The sequence below is a fragment of the Echiichthys vipera genome, assembly GCF_963691815.1.
Source record: "Echiichthys vipera genome assembly, chromosome: 13".
NCBI lineage: Eukaryota > Metazoa > Chordata > Actinopteri > Perciformes > Trachinidae > Echiichthys > Echiichthys vipera.
Genome location: NC_139838.1, coordinates 5159841 through 5178476, shown reverse-complemented (window position 1 = coordinate 5178476; position 18636 = coordinate 5159841). Strand labels below are relative to the sequence as shown.

Below are 18636 nucleotides of genomic sequence, written 5' to 3'. Positions count from 1 at the left end.
ATTTTCAATATAAAGTAGGCCGGCATGTTTTATATGCAGGACCTAAAGAATGTTGTCTTTTTTCTTCCAAAGTGTCCAATAATAAATTCCCTGTCTAATAACCATTAATAATAAAAGTTAGACTAGTTTTGTCTTTACTTGCTCAATCAGAAATCAGCCGTTTATGCAGGCAGGCATAGTGTTTTTATTTAGCTTCTGTGGCACCACAGTAGTATTAAGAGGTTTAATATGTGCCATCTGAAATCTGAGCTAGCGAATGGTACAATCTGCCACAATCTGTGCTCATTTTCCAGTGTAACCTTGTGGCTATTGGAGAAAATGCTCAGCTATGTTTATTTTTGGTCCACAGCAACAGAAGAACCTGGAGGGCTATGTGGGCTTTGCGAATCTTCCCAACCAAGTTTACAGAAAGTCTGTGAAAAGAGGTTTTGAGTTCACGCTCATGGTTGTGGGTGAGTAATTCCCTTGTAGCACCTTCTCACACCCTCGTTTCTCCTCAGTCTCTGACACAACCAGCCATTCATGGCAGGATAAAAAAAACACAGAGAGGGTTACGCTTTCTCCACGTTTGCTCGTTCAAGTGTGGAGGTCTTAAAGATGTTGATACATCTACATACAGAAAATCTTTGTTGGAACGTGTAGCTCCTACTGTACATGCTCATGTGTTCAGCAGTATTGAGTTTCACAGAACCATCATGGCTCAAAGTGCTAGCAGCTGGCTGCCCAAGCCTGTTAGAGATGCTTTTAGTTGAGGAGGATAAGTTGCACATAAAACAAGAGTCTGGGAGACCATATTTAAAACAAATGTTTGCCATTCAGCAGTCCAGGCAGACCACTGCTGCTGCATGTCTGTTTGTGCTTGTGTGTGTGGCCTGTGTTTCTTGGATTGTGTGGTGGGAGGAGGTTTCCTGTCATTCCATTCATGCAGCCAAAGTCAAAGCCTGAGCAGCTGATTCGAAGGGAGACCCGCCCATAGAACTATTCCTTTCCCAGCTACACATTTTTCAGAGGTACCTGAGCAGGAAGTGGCTCTAAATGCCTGCATGATGTCACATCCTGTCCCCTAGGTTCACGGCTTTCAGTGCTAACCCCCCTCCAGGGCTGAGGAGCCCGTCTGCATGGTAATCAGATTACCCTCTTCCCTTCTGGCTTCGTTCATGCAGTCATGTCTTGGAGTTTCCCCCTGCTGTGCACTTTCAGGAAAGAGGCTGTTAGGTGGCAATTTTGTGTGCAGCATGTAATTAGAATAGCAGGGTAATTGGCAAAGTCAAGTGCTTTTCATGCTGGAGTAGATGAAGCCTCTGATAGTGTGTGCTTTTCTTTCATTTTTTTGAGGTTATTGGGAGTGTTCAAAAGCACATTTACCAACTGGGGACCCAGCGGTTATGGGATTTATGGGCTATGATGGCATTTCTAGACGGATATTTCAGAGAGAGACAGTTGTGAAGTAAGGGAATATATGTAACAAAGAGGTTACTTGTTTTCACTATGTTTTAGTGCTAGCTTTTATTAGACGTTACAGCATTAAAAGGACATTTAATATAAATAGGGTGGAAACCAGGCTCCTCACACCCTGAGGAAAGTATGAACACACAAGAAATGAATACCGGTACATGTTTTGGGTGTTTTTATTGTGGCCGTATAACACTTACACAAGTAGTACACACCCAATGCCAACCCATCACATCACACAAACTACAAGGTAAAGGGTCTGGCAAAGGGACACGAAAATGAACAGCTTTTATTCAGATGCAGTCATAAATACACAAATTATAATAACTAGATTTGCAATTAGGCACCAGGGGCGAATGTAAAACAACTTTCAAGGGGGAAGGCTCACTGACCTGGAGCAAACAGTATCGCTGAAAAAAAACGCTCAATTTAGAAGTGTGATTGTATGAGGTACTTATCCATAGTCATGCCATCATTCGTATTCCTTCGCATAAGCTCACCAGTGCCTTGCACCACCACAGATCATCTGTTGTAGCTAAGCGTAGGCATAAGTAAGCAAGTTCTACAGTTGAGAAAATGTACTCCCAAAGGAAAGGACTGTCTGACGGCAAGGTAAAGTGGGGAATGTATTGGAAACATTACACTGATGTAGGTTATCTTAGGGGAGCCTTTTTTAGGTGGCTAAAATACATTTAACTACTGCCCCCATCTAAAGAAGTCCAAGAAGTTTAGTTTCTATGGCGGGACTCTGTCTGCTTCTGACTATGGATGAAGTACCTCCATACAACCTCACCATTGACTCCTACCGTCTTGTCTTGTGCTACCCAGTAATCAAACTCCAGGATTTAGCTAATTATCATAATGTGTCCACAAGGATTAAATATCAACAACAGATTATCAAAACAAAGTCAGAACTGGAACCGGAATGATTTTTCGAGTTGTCGTTTGACAGAAAATCAATTTGCAGCTATTTTTTCTAGCAGGACTGCCAAACTTTTGCTGCTTCCAGCTTTTCAAATGTGAGGATTTTATGCTTTTCTTCGTCATGTATAGAAACGTAATGCTACTCAGAAGTCATGGTTCAGTTCGTACTCCGGGTTTGGAGTCATGGATAAGAATGAATTTGGCGAAGCGGAGAAAATAGCAAATGTGTTTCTTTGCATTTATTCCCGGGGAGACAGTAGTGCAAGTGTCAAAGACGGAAAACCTCCTCAGAGTAAGATTACATTTTACACACTGTAAACTATTTCCATTGTAATGATAAGGAATATTTCTGTAGTACACTGTATAAACGCTAAACAAACACTTTCCCCCAAAAGCATCTTTGCCATGACATTTAAAATACTAAATTATGCAGGTTGCTTTTTCCCAGTCCCAGTGATCGGCACATCTGGATGATATGTTGGCATATTTAATGCGTTTCCATTCACAAAGACAGTGGAGCAGCTGCGACACACTGTCCTTGTCTTATACACAGCTGTCTCTCCATTGCTATTGTAGCTGACCGGTAACCTGCAGGCGGGTCTTCTAGCCTCGCCCATCAGCTTGTTGTGTTAACCTCAGCAAATGTTGCTAATGGTGTACTGCTAAAAGTTTGGGGGCAGAACTCACGCTTTTGAAATTTGGATCAACATTACCTGCATCAGTTACAAGGTGGCTGCGTGCACTGGACCGTGATCCCCTTACCTTAACAGTTTGGCGCCAATACACAAACCGTTACGGCCCTAGTGATGCTAATAAACATAATATACAGTAACAGTTGAATGTTTGGACACGCCATTCAAGTGAGTGAGAAAGCATGTCCAAACGTTTGGCTGTTACTGTATGTGTTTTGACTGTCAAACCAAGAAATTTGAACCTTTCACCTTTGGCTTTGGAAAAAAATATAATGAGCAGGTTTCACTTTCTTACTTTCAGATATTTGGCAGACAATACAGTAAATCTACGAAGTGAGAAAATAATCTGAAGATTAATTTCTCATGAAAATAATTATTAGTCATAGCCCCAAAGGAAAGGACCAAAACATAAACCTTAAATAAATATATATTTTTGGTAGAATATGTTCTCTGCAGTATTGCAGATGTAATAAATGTGTGCACATGTTTAGAAATCAGACGTCTTATCGGAACATATCATCTCATATATAGATGAGATAAATAATAATAAATAAGAGTTAGAGTACACTTTTGTTTTTGTTTTTTGGAAATGCAATGGGAATCAAATATCAGTGCCATGTTAGAAACCCTGCTTATAACCCAGTCTATATTTTTTTGAACGTATAGGCATCGGGGGTGATGGCTGTTGTTAGCAGACAAGTGAAAGTGGGCCAGAGCCATTTGTTGGTACAAGTCAATATTTGACAGTGATTTGCACATTGGCAGGAACTGACCTTGAAGTTGGTCACTGCAGCCGGAGCTCGTTGTGTTCGGTCCTGGGTGACAGAGAGTTGAATGAGCTCTGTTGTACTCTTCTGGAAAGAATGCCCTCACATAAATAAGAAGGGCTTTTAGGAAGAGACAAAATCTGACACAAGAAAATGGATGGCTTTGCCAAAAAGATATATGTGCTATACTTTTTTTCATGCTCGAGACTTGTTAAACTTTTACTGTCTCCTGCTCCTTTTTGAAGGGAAAGTCCCGTTCATAAACACAGATTGGCGGGGAGAAGATGACTGCTTTCAAGTGATAATGTTGAACGTACAAAATTTCCCTTTGACAAAGGAGCAAACCACTTTTCACATCATTAGCCCAGTGCCCTATCAAATGAACGAACCTAACGCAAGCTCCCTCTCGCAAGCGTTTGCTGCTTCCCCTCCACTAGCCTCTTGTAGGCAGTGGTAAGTGCCTTTGAATAAACCCCCTTGGTTTACACAGCTGCTGGAAATTTCCTTTAAAGGAAGTGTGTTGGCTGCTGAGCGAGCCGAGCAGCGGGCCTGGGTTTGGCGGGCTGGCTCAGTGAGAGTGGTCTTCCTCTGCAGCTGCAGTCGGGATGCCTGGCTGTAATGACAGTGTGGCTTCTTTATTTATTCCTGCATTATGCTGACATGGGGGATTTTAATGAAACCATGTAATCGCAAGGAGCCATCATTCATACAGCCCATGGACAATACACACTGCATTAATTGCTGCAAAAAGGACCCATACGGCAGTCTAGTGTGCCCGCTGCCCTCAGCAGTACACTGGGCATATAACAAAGTCTGATCATTTAGCTTTCATTACAATAGCTGTTTAGCATTCTCTTGTTTTGTACTTGATTCCATTCAATTCATTTAATTTATAATATATTAATTTACAGTGCCAATTCATAACAAAAGTTATCTCAAGACACTTTACATATAGAGTAGGTAATGACCACACTCTATGACTTATTTATACTTAGACTCAGCAATTCCCCCATGAGTACCAACAGCAATCTTGTGCACACAGTGGCGACGAAAACCTTCCCTTTAACAGGCAGGAACGTCAGACAGACATGCAAGGAACCCCAGAAGTAACAGTAACTATAATAATATCTATAGTAATGTTAGTATGACTTACATTTTATGGCAGTTAATATAGTAGAACAGTAAGGTGACAGAATATGACAATGATAATAATTATGGTGGTAAATATGATCAATGATGAGTAGTGGTAATAACAGCTGTGATACAAAGAAATATTATAGTATAATGATAATGAAAAATATTACTGATGATGTTTTTATGGCTACAAATTTTATTATTTATAAAACTAATGATAGTATATAAGTAATAGTGATAATAGCAGCAGGAAGCGTCATGCAGGACCACGGCAGCAGGCACCACCACGATCACCAGAGACCTGAGAGACGACAAAGCACAAACAACTCCAGGGAAGAAGCTGAATTAGTAACATGCATTGATGAGACATGAATGATACAGACAGAGACGAGAGAAGCTCACTTTCTGATTTGTCTGGTATCGTGACATCAAACAGCAGTTTGTCAACTGAAAACACATTTTGGCCAATATGCACCACAGAGGGGCCAATGGTTAGCCAATCATCCCCATAGGCGGGGCTAACACTGCTGTTGAGTTGTGCTGTGTTTCCATAGAAAGCACTGGCTGGCCAATCATAACCAACAAAAACGATGTTAAACGTGCTAACATCATGGGCTCAGCAGCAGCCTACTTGGTCGCTACCGTACAGTTTATGGTCACTACTGTTGTGGCTTTAAAACTGGATGAATGGTTTTAACTGTCATAACCTCGGCAAATGACTCGTTTCACTGTCAGAAACTGGTCGATCTGGGCCTATAACAATTGGAAAATCTAGTTGGCTTGCTTAGAGTGGAAGTCTCCTGTGATTGGTTAGGAAAAATGAAATCCCCCTCCTCCATGGAAATCAGTTAGAGTGCAGGAGTGCTGTTTGTGAATGAGCATTTCATATTCTTAATAACAAATGTCCTTAAACCTTATTGGAATGGCCTCTGATCTTGACAATTCGGGCTGCCCTCTAAACGTCAGTGAGTCAAATCATCAACTTAGGAGTTGTTGAAAGTTTTTGCTGTCATTATTCACTGAACAGCACAGTATAATACCATGGCAGGCTACACCGTTCTCTAAGGTAGTCTTGTCTTAAAATGGACTGAAAAAAAACAGCTGTAATGGAAATTCTGATGGAAAAGAAGGGCAAAGCAGTGTTCAGTTCCCGCCCTGTTTCTTCACCTCTGTTTCCTGCCACTTCCTCTACTGCTGTCCAGGGGGATCGTCACTTTAATGACAGCACTGTAAGCCATGCAGGAAAGGCGTTCCATGGCTTGTAGGACATGATGAATTACAATTTGGAAGCACATTTTTCTACTTTTTTAATGAGTGGAAATCTAATGATTTCACATCATCTATGCAAGAAAAATAAAGTAAACAGTCAACTTGACATGTAGGCTTTTATAGAAGTTTAGCCTCCTCCCTCCCATTTTAAGTTCAATGCAACAATCTGCTGCACTTTAAAAGGCTAAATCTATGAATAACTTTGTGCTCAAATAAACAATTTAATCATGAACACATTGGTTGCATGGACATGAATGCTTACATCGGGCAATCTGCTAGGAAAGACATAATAGCAGGTATGCAATCTACAAGAAGAGTATGCAAGAAGAGTTACTTAAGAATAACAGGAATAATAGAGAGGATCCTGCCAATCTACTGTTCCAATCCCAAAGCTGGTTTGCCAACCGTCATTAAAACACGAAGAAGATCTGGATGAGTGATGAGCCACGCAGCAAAAAAGTTACACCCAGTTCACAAAGTCAAAACAAGAAATTGACAAGCAGGTGGATATGCCAGTCGACAAGCACGCACACTCGCTTACTTAGCAGCCAAAAAACTTGTGTTGGTCTCGAGGAGCAGCAGTATTTATTTGTGCGCAAACTCTATTGTACTGTATATTAACCACTACTTGATAATTCACAGCTACAACGCGTCTCCAATCTCTCACTCTTCCTCTTTAAAGGCATTCACCACATTTACCGCACGCACGCGCGCACACACACGTACACACACGTACACACACGTACACACACGTACACACACGTACACACACGTACACACACGTACACACACGTACACACACACACACACACACACACACACACACACACACACACACACACACACACACACACACACACACAAACAAAGGTGATGGGGGTCCCATTCACTTCCTGTGCTCCCTGACTTCGCCAGGTGTGAAAGAGGATTTGCTAAAGCAATGGCGCAGAACACAACGTTAGGGATTTAGGGAGTTTTTATGAGAAGTGTAAAAATAGTTTTAGAAACTATGGTGGGACAAATTGGGCCGAGGCGGGTTGAAATTAATGGGAAACACTGCATTGTTAAGTTGGGTAAAGGCTCATATTTCATATTGGTTTAGTCTTACTCACAGAGCAGCAGGGGTGGTGAATATTTTTCGGTCAGTCAAAGCCACCTATCCTTTGATCGAGTTCCTTCATAATGGTTCAGTTTTGTGGCTGATTCATGACCCTGTCCCATCCAAACAAGCAGCCACAGCATTAACCAACCATGATGAGCATCTTCACTAAATCCACCACTTCACCACCAACATGACTCTGAGTTTGATGAATCTGGGTCTCTTGTAACCAGAGCTCCTCATCTTCCCTCCCCACACACTGGGCTGAGACTTGGACCTGGATCTCACTGCGTCTCGTTGGTCTTGTTGTTTCTGTCAGCTTCTAGCTTCCCTAATTCAGGCTGACATTTTTATCGCATGCATTTCACCCACAGTTTTGCATAAAACCCCAGCCTCCCCTCTGGTACCCATCAGCCTTCATTCAGTGCATGAGTTCTTCATTCCCTTTCAGCCTTGAAGAAATGTTTACAGCGGCCTGCATGTTTTATCATAGACCAGCTATAATTGCTGAAACATTTCTGTTAAGATTGCGAGATAAATGTGGCTCTACCCTCTTAGGAAAATATTTATGAGTCTGAGAGCGTGTCGAGTGAAGGATCCTTTTGTGTGGTGCTTTCTTCATCTCGCCGCCTCTCTCCTCCCTATTCATGAAGCGCTGAGTGGCCGTGTTGTTGGCAGCAGTAGCCCATGTTGGCCGTGGCCACTTGTAAAGGTCAGGAGCCGCTCTTTGGCTGCAGTGCCAGCCCAGAAAATGACTTGCCTCTTCCACACACTGAAGCTTTTGTTAAGCAGCTCCTTGTTGCCCTCCACTCACCCGAATCTTAACAGCAGCACTGTTGATGGTATTGGATTACCACATTCAGTCCCTCAAGGTTTTTGACATTGTGATTATTACAGCTCCAAAAAGTTTCACAAAATGTGGGGCCCTTCACCACATGTACAATATAATATTGAAATTATAGCTATGTGAAACAGGAAATAGCAGCAAATAAACACATTTGACATGCTGAAACCAGCAAAATATAAATACAGTATCATACATATTGTATCGCTCCTCTTTTTAAGCACTCACTTTTGTAAATGTATTTTTTGCCAGTTTAATCCTCCGGCGGGAATGCACACAGCAGAGCACCAGCTCTACTCTGCTCTCTGCTCTGCCCACATTTTAGAAATGTTTTTTAATATTTTCCTAACTAAGGATGTGCAATACATAATATTATGTATTTTATTCATCAGAATTTCTATTTTTATGACCATTCCGTGAATTAACCATGGGGCTACAGATATAGCTGCAGTGAATCATAAATCTTACCATGACTAATTCACCCTGTAAATGGAAGGAAAACACTTACACTTTAGACAAGGTTTTTGTTAATCTATGGCACAATCACTTTCAAGATAGCAATGCACCAATAATGCACCCGATAACGCCTCATTTTAAGCCCAACACACCCATAGGCGCACAGACAGGTGCAAGTACGCAATGCCGGCACTAGGCATGAAAAGGACAACTGTGTGAGTCTGAAACTTAGTAATGACACTTGTTTGCTTGCTTTGCGTCGGGTGCAAGATAGAGCCTCCGTCTTAGAAGACTTTGAAAAGGAAAGAAAAGTAGTTTTTTCAACCTTATTTTCAAGAGTCTAAATGATCTTGCACATAGCAATGTTAAACATTTTAATGCCAAATATGTGCAATCTCAAATGACCAAAGTCTGTGTTAGAAATAAAGATCAGACCTGAATGAGAAGATTAAGCGCACATTAAACTTAAAGTCATTATCTTATTTAAGAAATTGAGTGAAAAATGTCTGATTGCTTCTTTTGTCTCTGCCTCAGATTTGTTTGAGTACAATGGAATGCTTATGATTAGTTTTTACTTATTTTTTCCAGTGAAAATTCATGATGACTGTGGTGGTTTAAAATCTTCCTTCCCCTCTCCTCCCTTCCCTTCCCATGATTCTCTGATTAGATTCCTGAAATGCAGACAGGAAAAGAATTTAGGAGGACAGAACTTCCACCCTGTCTGTCTCTCCCTTTGTCTGGTGTTAATGCTTGCCTGTTTAAAAAAAGGGGGTTAAAGGGAGCCATTTCCTGTGGTTAAAAAAAGTCTTGAATCTGAAACATGTAAAGAATGTCAAGCGGTGAAAGACCGTGTTAGAAATGGAGTTGATAAACATCTGGAGATCGTGTCATGTTGTGCCGTCTGGCATGAAAAAGAGAAATAGAAAACAAGTTTAGTGTGAAATGCATCTCTCGAGTTCACGCCAACTCACTCACTCTGGCTCCGTCTTTGTCTTTCAGGGGAATCTGGACTCGGGAAGTCGACGCTGATCAACTCACTCTTTCTGACAGATCTGTACTCCCCTGAATACCCGGGTCCCTCGCATAGAATTAAAAAAACTGTACAGGTAATTTCTTTTTCCAGGAATGGTCAGCACCTTTCTTCTCTTTGTGTCAATACTGCAGTCATGTATGTATGACTGAATTTCAATCCCATACAGGTTTGTCTGTTAGAGTTCATCTATTTAATTGTCTTTTAAGTTTCTGTGGTGATTGATCATGTGACCCACTAATGAAAACACTTCTACTTTCCTTTTTGCTGAGGACAAAGGGCACACTCACACTATCCATCCGTACCGTGCCCATGCACGCTTCACGGCTAAAGTCTAGTTCGTTAACAAGTGTGAGTACAACTATACGCCCAGGCATGGCACGTTTGCCGGCCACGACCCGGTTGAGGGAGGGCGGGCTTTTGAAAAGCACGGATGCACATGTATGGGCACGAGCGTGCACACTAGCGGGGCACGGTACGAATGGACAGTGTGAGTGCGCCTAAAAGGACAACATATTTCAATTCTTACGGCGTACAACTTTGATTGAAACCTGATAGGTTACCTTCACCCTGACACTAGCCAGTTAGTGAGAGCCTGAGACTGCTAACCTGAACTAACCTTTATTTTTCAGTGTCTCTTTCAGCATTACAGCTGTCAACTAAATAGTTTCTGTATGAGGTCTTGTTTTGTGAGCAGATTTTCAGCTGTTGCCACCCATGTGTTATTTTAGACAGTGAAACTGGTTCATCTGCTTCAACAGAGATGCTTTGTTTGCCAAAAGCAAAGATGTGTGATTATTTCAAATTGGGCAATGTAATTGGATTGTTATTAAGTGACTCGCATCCCTACATTAAGTTGCTCCTTATACAATTACCTATTTAAAAATGTATGACACTACTCACGTTTTTTACATATTTGATGAAGAAGAAGGTTTGAAGATGAACATTTATTTCCAGTCTTGAGTGTTTAACGTAAAATTTACCTCAAAACAGGAATAGGGTATTCCTGTGATGTTGTTCATGCCGTCATGACCTGAAAACATTAAACTTTAGACCCAAAAGTTTTGATGATTTCATCTAAATGGAATTCATAGAATGAATCCTTTTTGATAGTGAAAAAGAAACTCACGTAATGTTGTAAACTTTTACCACAGGAATATTCGGATGTAAATACTCACACAAAAAAGCCCATAGTTGGGTCCCATATTAAAGTGTAATTCCGGCACAAAATCATCCCATGGTCTTTTTCGGCACTTACATACATCAAATAAGCCATCGAGACAGTTTTTTTTTTGTGTATGAAATATTAACGGAGAAATCCAGTAGAGTCACTAACAGCTGGACGTGGCTAACAGTAATTAGCTCGGGGCAGTACGATGAAGGCATTAAAACGTATTTTTTAACCACTAATGCTACTCTAAATAACAGCAAACCTCTGCAGCAGCATGAGAAGAGTCTCTACACAGAAAAAAAAGCACCAATGAGCTACTTCCTTTTGGGTTGACTTTGGTAATCCACTTGAATGGACTTTACTATGAGAGGAGCTGGTACATGGGCCAGAAGGTAAGTCTTTAAAACACTCTTTTAATAAACTCTGGGTTCATTAACTACGTTGTTGGTGCTTCGTTTTCTGTGTAGGGACTCTTCTCACACTACTACAGAGGTTTGCTGTTATTTTGAGCAGTATTAGTGGTTAAAAAAGACGTTTGGATGTGTTCACCGTACTGTCCCGGGCTAATCAGTTTTAGCCACGTCCACCTGTTAGCGACTCTGCCGGATCTCTCCTTTAATTTTTTTCCGTGTATAAACTATTGTCTTGATGGCTTATTTGATGTATGTAAGTGCCGAAAAAGACCATGGGATGATTTGTGCTGGAATTACACTGAAATCACTGTTTACTATGCAGGCCCAGAACCACCAGACTGGGTCTGGAGTATGGCTGATATGCACAAGGACATGACATTTGTGGAGAGATAAATGTGATGTAATATAAAATTGCTTTTTTGATTTGAACTGCTGGTGTCTGGAAGTGTGGGCTCTCTCTACTACAGTCATAGAGAAATGTGTATGTTTCAGGTGGTGTAGCAAGTTTAGTTTGGTTTAAAACAGTTTGCTCGTTGATTGATTGAAACAGTAAACTATCGTAGTGAAAGGGAAAGCTGCTCTGTATAGTTTGTGCATACATTCAGAGTGAGAGTTAAAATGCATGTCTCATAGGTAACGGGCTTTATGGAAAGGCATGTCTGTGCCAGTCATGGCAGTAGAGAGTTTAGTCTAGCTAAATTGGCCAGTGGCGATGCTTGATTGGATACGAACATCTCTGTAAACACAATGAAAATACTTGTTTCTGCTCCATAAGGCTTGAATGTAAACATTAATGTTGGCTGAGCTCTATCCAGCATCTTGTAGCTGTTTATATATGGATGGATTTAAAATTATAATCCTAGAGATTTTCATTGGAAGAATATAAATGCGGCTGCATGGAAACATTCCATCCAGTGCAGACGACAACATTCAATTGATGACATGTCTGGGTAGCCCAACGTATTCTGAGAATAATACAGTTTGGCATGCCTGGCCTTGACATTTAGAGACTGTACCATAAGCTTGTAAATAGAGGGAAAAAGAGCCTAGCAATCCTCACAGCCCGTGGTGTGCTAAAAACTCCAGTTGCTGTTCTTCTGTCGCTCTGGCTCATAATTACAGTTAATGGGCCAGGCCGTGGTCTGACTGAACAGGCTCAGGTAGGGTCGGGCTGGATTTGGGCCCGATCTAAGCTCTACTTCATGGTGCTATATTTCCTGTCTTGGATCTCATACACCTTTATTAAAATGTGAACTGCTCAAAACCTTAAACAGACAACTTCCTGTCATGATGTACTGATATAAAAAAGGCATGCGTCTTAGCATTTCCTATTGTAGCTTGAATACACCCCCTCACAAATTACAAAAAATGCATGGAACCCCTCCCCCCAAGCTCTCTGTCATTTTAATGCCTACGTATATCTGACATCAAGAATTCAAAGAACTTCAGCTACATATTTAACATTTTAAGGTCTGTACCGGATGGTAAGTATTGTCATTAGCACTAGTCATTTCAAACTTTACTCAGTACAGTAAACCGGCCCTGCCTCTTCCTAGATAACATGACAACAGCATGACTCTCCAGTGACTGGCTATCGTTTCACACAGGCCCTTGTTGGATCCAGACCTCCTCTGTCACCACTTTGTGATACACTGGTTAAGGTGTAGTGATGGAGTGTTTAAAAGATTCATATTGTACCAAGTTGGCAGTTCAGTCAGAGCATGAGAAGGGAAACTGAATTGAGGGATGTAAACAAACTTGTTATTTTAGCCATTGAGCTCTTCAGCAGAAATGTTCCCTTATTGCTTGTGTTATTCTTCATTCCACGGAAAATATTGGTTGTTCTTTCAACATCGGGTTGTGTTGTTAATGTGCTAACTAGCATCTTGAGCAGTCCTGTTGGCCCACAGGTTTCCATTTTTTAACCGCTGCCTGCTGGTATGGAGAGTTATTTCCTATCAAGAAGGAGTAGAACGTACTTACCTGTTGGCGGCCAGCTGTAGTCTTTGCGGTGTGTTTTTGGACGAGACACAGGTTGCATGAGGTGATGTAACATTTGGCCGTCGTCGTCATCGGTTCTTTGAAGTCAGCTTGATGTGTCCCTACCTTTTGTTATAGAATAGTTTCAAGTCTGTAGCACCTTTCACCACACCTCACATCAAAGCAATTTGCAGTGATAGTTATAATTATTTCAGTCACCCAGCACGTTTATTCAGGTCAACATGGAAGTATGGTGGAATTGGCAAGCTAGCTAGCTAGTCAGGACTAGCCAGCTGTCCACTAGTTAGTTAAAAAATCAAAAACAGCGTTTTATGAGCTGGTATCATTTCCGGTTCATGCGGTTCAGACACAATAAAAAAGGAGGGTTCTGGGTGGTTAGAGCAGTCGCCCCCCCATGCAACAGTTGCAGCTTCGACTCTGACCTGCGGCCCTTTGCTGCATGACTCCCCCTCTCTCTCTCACCCCATTTCCAGTCTGTCCTATATAAGAAAAGGCTTGAAAACTGACAAAAAAAGAATCTTTAAAAAAAGAAAAGGAGGGTCCTTGGGGCCTGTCCACATGGAGACGTGTTTTCCTGTAACCGCACAACTTTAGTATAGTTTTGGCCGACCATCCACACACAGCCGGCGTTATCGGAGCCTGAAAACGGGATCTTTTGTAACCAGGGCCCAGAGTGGAAAGATTTGAAAACGCCCCCCCGTGGCTTTGTCGTCTGGACGGTGAAACCGCATACTTTGTTTAGCGATGCTGTCATCTCCCCACCTTGGACCTCTAACCCCTGTGGGGTCACATTACAACAACACAGTGCTGCTGCGTGAGAGGAGAGAGACGGACCCATAGACCGTTTACTGAACTTGACTCTGAGCCACATGCATGGGAATGAATTAGGCCGACCACAGATTTCTCCCTTTTCCCTGATGGCCTGAATAAGTCGCTAAATTGGTCGCTAGTAGCTTTTTATAAATAAAGTTGCCAAGATGGTCGCAAAAAGTAGTGAGACAGTGCCTGCCTGTGAGTGTTTTGGGACGGGGAAGGGGCTCGCAGCAACACCCTCTGCTCGTTGAGGACACTAACTGCAGAGTTATTGGTGCATCAGAGACAAAAACAGCACAAAAATCTCCTTAGCGAGAAACTCTCCAGTGTGTATTATGATTATATACCACAGCGTCTCGCCCTTTCTTCTTCTCCTTGTTGGTGTATTTCTGTGGCAGTTACAGCACCACATCCAGGCCTGGAATGTGTATTGCAGCATTTTAAGATCTGAGCCGAGTCAGTGTGGACAGAAAACTGTTTTAAGATTGAGGGAGAAAAAAAAAGTATTTTTTGATCGTGTGGACGTGCACTTAGAACTGTGAAAACATTTCTCTGGTCCAAAAATGAAAAAAACACTTACGACACCTGTTGTAGCTTGAACATGCCCCTCACAAATGAAAACAATGCATTAAACCCCCCAAATCCAGAGCTCTGTCATTCATTTTACTAGCTACATATTTAGCATTTTAATGTCTTGTACCAAATGCTAAAACTTGTTTCACTTGCACGACCCAAAGCGTATTTGTTGCCTCTTAAGATCAAGTATTGTCATTGGCACTAGTCTTTTAGAACTATATCCAGTCTAATCAACTTCTCAGTTCTTCTGTTAATTCCAAACAAATTAGCAAAACCCATCAGTCTGTGAGAATTTTTCTCTACCAAACTTGTTTACAATAGCAAATGTAAACGCTTTCATGAGCTCAATATAGGTTGGATTATTGTCATGTTAAATTAAGCAATAGCACACACACGGAACTGCAGGTGTGGCTGTGCCAAGAATGCAGTTCATCAGGAGTGAATACTGAGTGTGTGAGGCATGTGCTTCATGCCCTGAATCCTCAGCCTTTGTTGCTGTTTGCGGTGACGGTGCAGAGGATAAGGGTTTGGCAGTTTCCTTTAGTAGAGCTCACAGCTGCATAGCTTTACTTGAGCTTCCCTTTGAAGAGTGAAAGGTGATACTGTTGGTGTGATGGAGCTCCAAAAGGCCTCCCTCTCCTGTAGTTGGAATTAGTTTGGGTTAGTGTACAGTAGATGAGCTGCATGATGAGAATCTTCCCTTCACCTGCTCCTTGTGATCAACTACTTTACTCTAAATCTTTTAATCCTTGGCAGCACACTGAGGGGCTCTGTCTGCCCTCGCCCCACTGCTGCTTCCAATTTGTTTACCTGCCTATTACACCTCCTTAGCTCTTATTAAAAGTTTAAATGAGATTTTGACTGTGTACGTTTGCTCCCAAACCGAAAACATGAGGATTCTTAATGTTTCCAGTCCAGTCTTGAGATGTAATCTACTATGTGTATTGCTTGTTGTTTATCCTCATGAAGACCAAGGCGACAGATATGTGGAATAGAGCTCTCTCTGGAAAGCACAAACTAAAACATAAATGTGGTCACTTTTTTTTCAAGTCATCCCAAAAAATGTTAGAAAAAGCCAAAGGAATGCTGTTTGTAATCGATCTAATTCATTGTTAAAAAGAAAAATATGAGCAGGCGTGGGGACAGAGTGGGTGTTTACTGTAGAGCAGGGCCTGTCTCTGCCCTTCCTGGTTAATAAGGCTCAATGAGGTTGGAGAGCATCCAGGGGCAGGGACTTGGTGATTAGCCAACAAACTGAGCTCAGTCTTGTCCTGCCAATGCACAGACATGCCTTGCTCTTTATATCACGCACTTGCTCCTGCTTCAGTGGAATTTTAAAGACTAAAATAACAAGATAATCTGACAAAGTAAATGTTTCATATAAAGGACAGAGTCTCAATCTTACGATCCGTCGGGCCCATCCACACAAAGACAAGTTTGGCTGTAACCACAAATGTTTTTTTTTTTTATCGTTTTAGCCGATCATCCACAAGGATGTTGCGTTATGGGAGCATGAGCCCAAATTGGATTTAAAAAAAAACCCGCCACCCTGTCATGTGGACAGCTAAACCGCATATTTTCTGCCACCACTACTGAGTGTCTGCGCAGTGCTGCTGCGTGAGAGGAGATTGGGGGAAGAGGCGATATTCTTGAGACGAGGCTGTGTGAATAGATGAAATTTTATGAACGAGGCAGGAAAAAAAGATTGTTCTCGATCGTGTGGACGTATCCTTATATGAATCACAACCTCTTATGTTATGAGGTCTCAGGGTGGGCGCTTTTGAAAATGTGAGATTGCAGATCCCCCGGGCATATTCAAGTCAGCTGTAATACACTTCAAACAAACATTCCATTTCCCACAGTGTCACCTGGTCGATTAGTGGAACAAAACAGAGAAAGCAAGTCCTTCTTCCTTCAGCAATAAGGCAACCTGTGGCTACACAACTAAAACATATGGTCAAAGTGCTTAAGCTACATGTGCGTTTAACCCGTTTTCTTTTTTGTTTTGTCTGCATTTACACCCTGAATGCAAGTTGTGTCTAACTAACTGAAAGGTATTGGAAGTAAATTCAGTGTGTTGGTAATGGATCATTACACACACGCTTAACATGTTATAAAAGTAGCAAGTAGTCTCACAGTGAGAAAAAATAAAGTATAGAAATCCAAATTTTGTAGCATCTGTAATTTTTTTATCGTCGCATTATAGCCCACTGAATCTGAACAGAATCGCGTTGTGCCTAGAGAGCCACACCCCTACTAACATCTGGCCGGGATTTTGTTTCACATCATTCCACTTCTCTTTTTTTCCTCGTCATTTCCTGTCGCTGATTGATAAAGGAACAAGAAAGCCCTCCCATGGTCTGATTTAACAATGGCATAACAATGGTGCAATAATTTACAGTTCTGTAGTTGAGATCACAATGAAAGCAAAGGTCAAAGATGGATGTGATCTGAGCAAGGGCACCGAAAGTCGTTGGTTAGAACATAGGGAAGACCCGAATAAATGGCCCGATTTTGGCTTTGCGGCTTGTGTGATTTCCATCACAAGATGGACTCTAGTAAGATATAGAATTGCAAATTCCGCAGCAAAGGAATTCTTATTAATACTAATATCGCCCACTCCTTCTGTACTACAGTAATATGATACAGTAGTGGCCGTCTAAAAATTCCCACTGGTCTGTTCACAGGACAGAAGTGTAGAAGCGCAGCCTGACTCAATCATGTGCAGTCTGTTTTCCCTTTTATGTCACAGTAAAGGAACTTGCAGTCCTGTGATCCAGTCAAACACTGTACTGATGCCTTCCCATTCCTTATTGCCCTTGTGTGATACGGTGCAGCCTAGTGTTGTTGTTCCTTTTCTCATGAGCTCACTGCCTGTGGGCCGCCTGTCTGGTTAATAGACATGTCTGTGGCATGACTCATCCTGTAATGCAGTAAAAGAGAGACACTGCAGGATTCTTCAATGTTGTCCACTCAGCAGTCTATCACTTTTCACTTATAGCACCATATCTGACATAGTGTTCCACATACTTACTAATTAGGTAGGTGTGACATGTTTTTATCTACAGTAGCCTGTCACCAGTATCCCCTATTGTGGCAAATCTATACATGGAGGAGGTAGAGGACAAGGCTTTGAACTCATTCAAAGGAGTAACCCCCAGCCATTGGTTCAGATATGTGGACGACACATGGGTTAAAATCAAATCCAAAGAGATGCAAACCTTTACCGAACATATAAACTCAGTGGACAGGAACGTCAAGCTCACTAGAGAAGAAGTCAAGGACAACAGTTTGCCTTTCTTAGACTGTGACGTCCATATGGAGAATGACAGGAGCCTCCACATTGGGGTATACAGAAAACAAACTCAGGGTCTGCTCACACTGTCCTCCCGGACCACGACCCGGACTTTAGGGTACTTGTCCCCCCTCCCACTCCCCCCCCGCGCCCCAGCCCCGTTTGTACTCACACTGCCAGGGCCTCGGCCAATGCTTCTTGCTGTCCATACGCCATCAAGCCGTAACACGCCACACGCATTGATCGCGTGTGTGTGGCTTTGTTTACAAATCTTTCCATAGACCTCTGAGTTTTTGTGCGTCTTGTCGACTGTTTTTGAATATTTTCATCCGACCAAATCTGCAGTAAACACTCCACCTCCGCACCACACCAACGTGAACCTTTCACCACCATTGTTGTTGTTGTTAAATGTCCGCGCATGGTCCGTCCTTCTATTTACATGTCCGAACAGGCGGACATAACGCTACTGCCGTAGGGCTCGTGCTCGTACACGTGCGCACGCTCGTGCTCGTACATGTGCAAACGGCTCCGCTAAAGCCCACCTCTTTCAAGCAGGCCGTGGACGGTCCGCTGGCCGCAGTTGAGCGCGGAGCGGGTGCACTCACATGGCTTAAAGGTACTAGGCTTTAGCTGAAAAAACGGTTTTGGCCGCGGCCAAAAGGACAGTGTGATCACGCCCTCACACAGATCACTATGTACT

The 18636-nt window shown here is 42.2% G+C and overlaps 1 protein-coding gene across 2 annotated transcripts in view; it reads left to right on the top strand.

The window, feature by feature from the left end:
* Positions 1-328: 328 nt before the first annotated feature.
* The window catches only part of septin7a (septin 7a), a gene marked incomplete at its 5' end in the record, with an annotated part of 38461 nt that continues 20153 nt past the window's right edge, over positions 329-18636 (top strand). Inside the window, 2 exons of one of the 2 annotated variants that reach the window (XM_083925369.1) lie at positions 329-452; positions 9637-9743. In XM_083925369.1, coding sequence (XP_083781495.1) covers positions 329-452; positions 9637-9743 — 231 coding nt within the window. The remainder of the gene's footprint in view (positions 453-9636; positions 9744-18636) is intronic. The other variant, XM_083925370.1, reaches the window with a different exon arrangement.